The 3,282-nt window shown below is 30.8% G+C and overlaps 1 protein-coding gene across 9 annotated transcripts in view; it reads right to left on the bottom strand.

The window, feature by feature from the left end:
- Positions 1-337: 337 nt before the first annotated feature.
- The window catches only part of LOC117106526 (sodium leak channel non-selective protein-like), a 54,505-nt gene continuing 51,560 nt past the window's right edge, over positions 338-3,282 (bottom strand). For 7 of the 9 annotated variants that reach the window (XM_033247923.1, XM_033247899.1, XM_033247944.1 and 4 more), the window contains one exon: positions 338-2,452. In XM_033247923.1, coding sequence (XP_033103814.1) covers positions 2,286-2,452 — 167 coding nt within the window. In that variant the 3' untranslated portion in view covers positions 338-2,285. The remainder of the gene's footprint in view (positions 2,453-3,282) is intronic. The other 2 variants (XM_033247916.1, XM_033247930.1) reach the window with 1 other exon arrangement.

The following is a 3,282-nucleotide window of genomic DNA, read 5'->3' as shown; positions in this document are numbered from 1 at the left end:
CCGGGCGACCCAAGGGTAATAAAGTCCGAAGAGACCTAAGCCTGGGTGCAATCATGTGTTTTCGTTACGGTACTGAAAATGAATAAATAAATGTACAGGTGCTTAACAAAGGAAATACTTTTTTTTTCTTTTTGGTTAATCCAGCAGTTAATTTTCTTTTTCAGTTAAACTCGGAATCTCTCCGAAAGTTCCACATAGCAGTTTATGTATCCAATATAAAAGGTACATACAATAATTAAATGTTTTAATGGCGTTACTAATGTTTATCAGGTATTTTCATACTCTCTGTACTTTCTACCACAAAATATAAAAATAATCAAACTATTAACGAAAGCGATGTTTTTGTGAAATATTTATTCTTACTTCAACGAGTCACTATAAGCAAACATATTTGGTTCTTAATATTGGTTCTTAATAATCAATGCTAACAAATGAGAAATAAACTACAGTTTTACATCTGTATCAACATGTGTCAGTTAGTATAACATAAACAAGGGTTTAATATGTGAATGCATTTAATCAGCTAGGTTGAAAAGGTTGGTTTCAAAGAAACCACGCACCAAGGCTCATTTTTTAGCATAAATTTTATACAAATCAAATATATAGAGTAGTAAGTAATTTCAGTAATTCTGTGAAAATTACATTACATGATAAAGCATTCATTTTCTTGAGATCTTAAAAACATACAGTACACTATTTAATTTGTTTAAATATTAGTATACATTGTATTTTTGCCATGTTCACAAACACATGATACAAAACAATACACAAGGTTACAATAAAGCCATTCCATCTATTGCACTATTTTTAGACAAGTTGTATTTTGGTATCCTTTATTAATACTTATACTGTGGGCATGCTGTGCTCATGATGAAACTACAGTTCATCCTGAAATTTGAGACCCCATTTTTGAACCACTAATACAAAAATTCCATCTTTTAACACAAAGCTTACACTCTAATTGGAAACTTTACCCCAAGGTCACCACAAATTTGCAGTTCCAAATGTGGTTTCAAATTTGAGGGTGCAGTGTATATGCATCACAAGCTGGCATGTGTTGGTCACACAAAAAGGAATAATGGTTCTTGTAATTATGAACCTTTTCAGTGGCGAATCTAAAAAAGAAGGGGGCGGGGAGAAACAGCTCAAATAATGAGATGAAATTGATGTTGTTATTTCCAACTACTGTACTTGAGTATACACAATTTGCTCAGATGTTTTTTTGGTTTTTTTTTGGGGGGGGGGGGGGGGGGTGGGTGCAATTCTACAGGTGATGTGCACCCCGATGCTGCTTAGATACGTCACTGATTGTGGTCATACCAAGAATTCAAGGTTCTTTAGTTACCTCCTCTTCAATATAAAATCAAGCCCTTGTTAGGTCACATTTAAAATAAGGACGATCACTATTTAATATGATCACTAATTTTTGCTCCACATTATTATCTTAAACTGAGAAAACGACACAGGTTTAGGCTCTATATCGGCACAGTCTACATAGGAAACTATTGATTTTTCGGACCGTTCTTTTCTGTTTAATTCCAGTTACACGCAAATACTGTATAACTGTTGGTGGTTGGTGGTTTTACAAGTATTGCCCTTAATATATAAATTCTTATATTAATATAAATACTATTAAAAACTGTTTCTATAATATATAATATATTGTGTTTAAAAGCTAATTTAAGCAACTGTGACACAATAAAATACGTTGTTCATAAATTAATGTTACGTTTTAAGAAATAAATATATCTACTCTCTTACCAAGCATGATATTAATTTATATACACATTATCTATATACATTTTTTTAAAAGCACCAAGTTACATTTTAAATGTAATGACTGATAGTATATCTCTGGATATCATAGAATTGCTGTTTTTTTTTTTTTAATAAAAATTAATTAAACTCAACATGTTGTTCACATGGTTTAGATTGGCTACATGTATGTAAGTATTGTCCATATTAGAATTCAAAAAAAGACCTTTTTGATTACCATTCTATTGCTCTACCTACTGAACTAAGAGGCTAAGCTGCAAAATATGTTAAAAACATAAAACAGTTAAATTAAATAATACAAAAAAGGTAATATAATAGGGATGCATATTACTACTACTGTTCGAATGCTCTACCAACTTGAGGCCAAGTGAGCACACTACCTATAGAATTTCCCATTAGGACAATTATCTGAAGACAATGCCTAATACTAATTAAACACATAAATAATATAAAATTATATCATTTCAAAAAACAAAACGAAAAAACACAACTGCCAATTTTAAACTTTCTTAGTCTTCTTCAGATCCACTGTCATACTGTAACTGTTCTCGCCACCAATCCTGTACATCTTGAGTTGCCAAGCCCATCACGTATGAGTTGACTGGTTTGGGAAACATGGGGCTGGATAAGGTGCTGCTTGGTGGTCCTGAAGCTGGTGTGCTTGGAGTTGAGCCTACTGTAGACAGATACATAAATCATATACTTCATCACTTTAGGATACAAATACTCAGTGATTAAAAACACAAATGTACAAGTTCTTAAAAAAAGAAGGGGCAGAATCCACAATTGTGGTGTCAGTGGAAATATTGAGGTCAAGATTGGTAATGCAGAGGAAATGTTGAGGTTAAGTCTTCATAAAATATCTGAGTGCAAAGATTTTTACTGTAATTAATATATTAATTGATGAAATATAGTATTGATATTTAGAACAAATAGGGGTAATTACAAGAGGATTATGATGTCTATGATAATGATAAATAAGACAATGAGTATCATTTTTATAGTGTATGAGAAGAATTTGAATTGATTAAAAAATATTGATAATTGGTGGTGGTTTCAGCAATGAGATGTAAATGTTACCAGGTAAGAATGATAATAGTAATGATGATGACAATGAAGATAATGATGATGTTGATAACAATGAGGAATGATGATAATAATGATGATGATGAATGATGATTGAAGGTGAATAATACTTCCAACTAGACATTTTTTTCTTTTAAAATCATGGATCATCTTGATGCCGCTGTAGTGTTATGATGAATATTCTTTTTCACTGTATAGAATTATTATTATTATTGTTATTGTTATTGTTATTGTTATTATTATTATTATTATTATTATTATTATTATTATTATTATTATGTGGTGATAGCAACAATGATGATGATGGATATTTTTGTTAATGTTTTTCAGAATCTTCAGTACAATTGAACCTTTCAAAGCAATCAACAGCCTAAAATAATTATATATTGTTAATTTCCTCAGTATGCTGAAACAATATGC

This window comes from Anneissia japonica, unplaced genomic scaffold (assembly GCF_011630105.1).
Source record: "Anneissia japonica isolate Jap-2015-1 unplaced genomic scaffold, ASM1163010v1 scaffold142_len1259957_cov175, whole genome shotgun sequence".
NCBI lineage: Eukaryota > Metazoa > Echinodermata > Crinoidea > Comatulida > Comatulidae > Anneissia > Anneissia japonica.
This window is presented reverse-complemented; position numbering and strand designations above follow the sequence as displayed.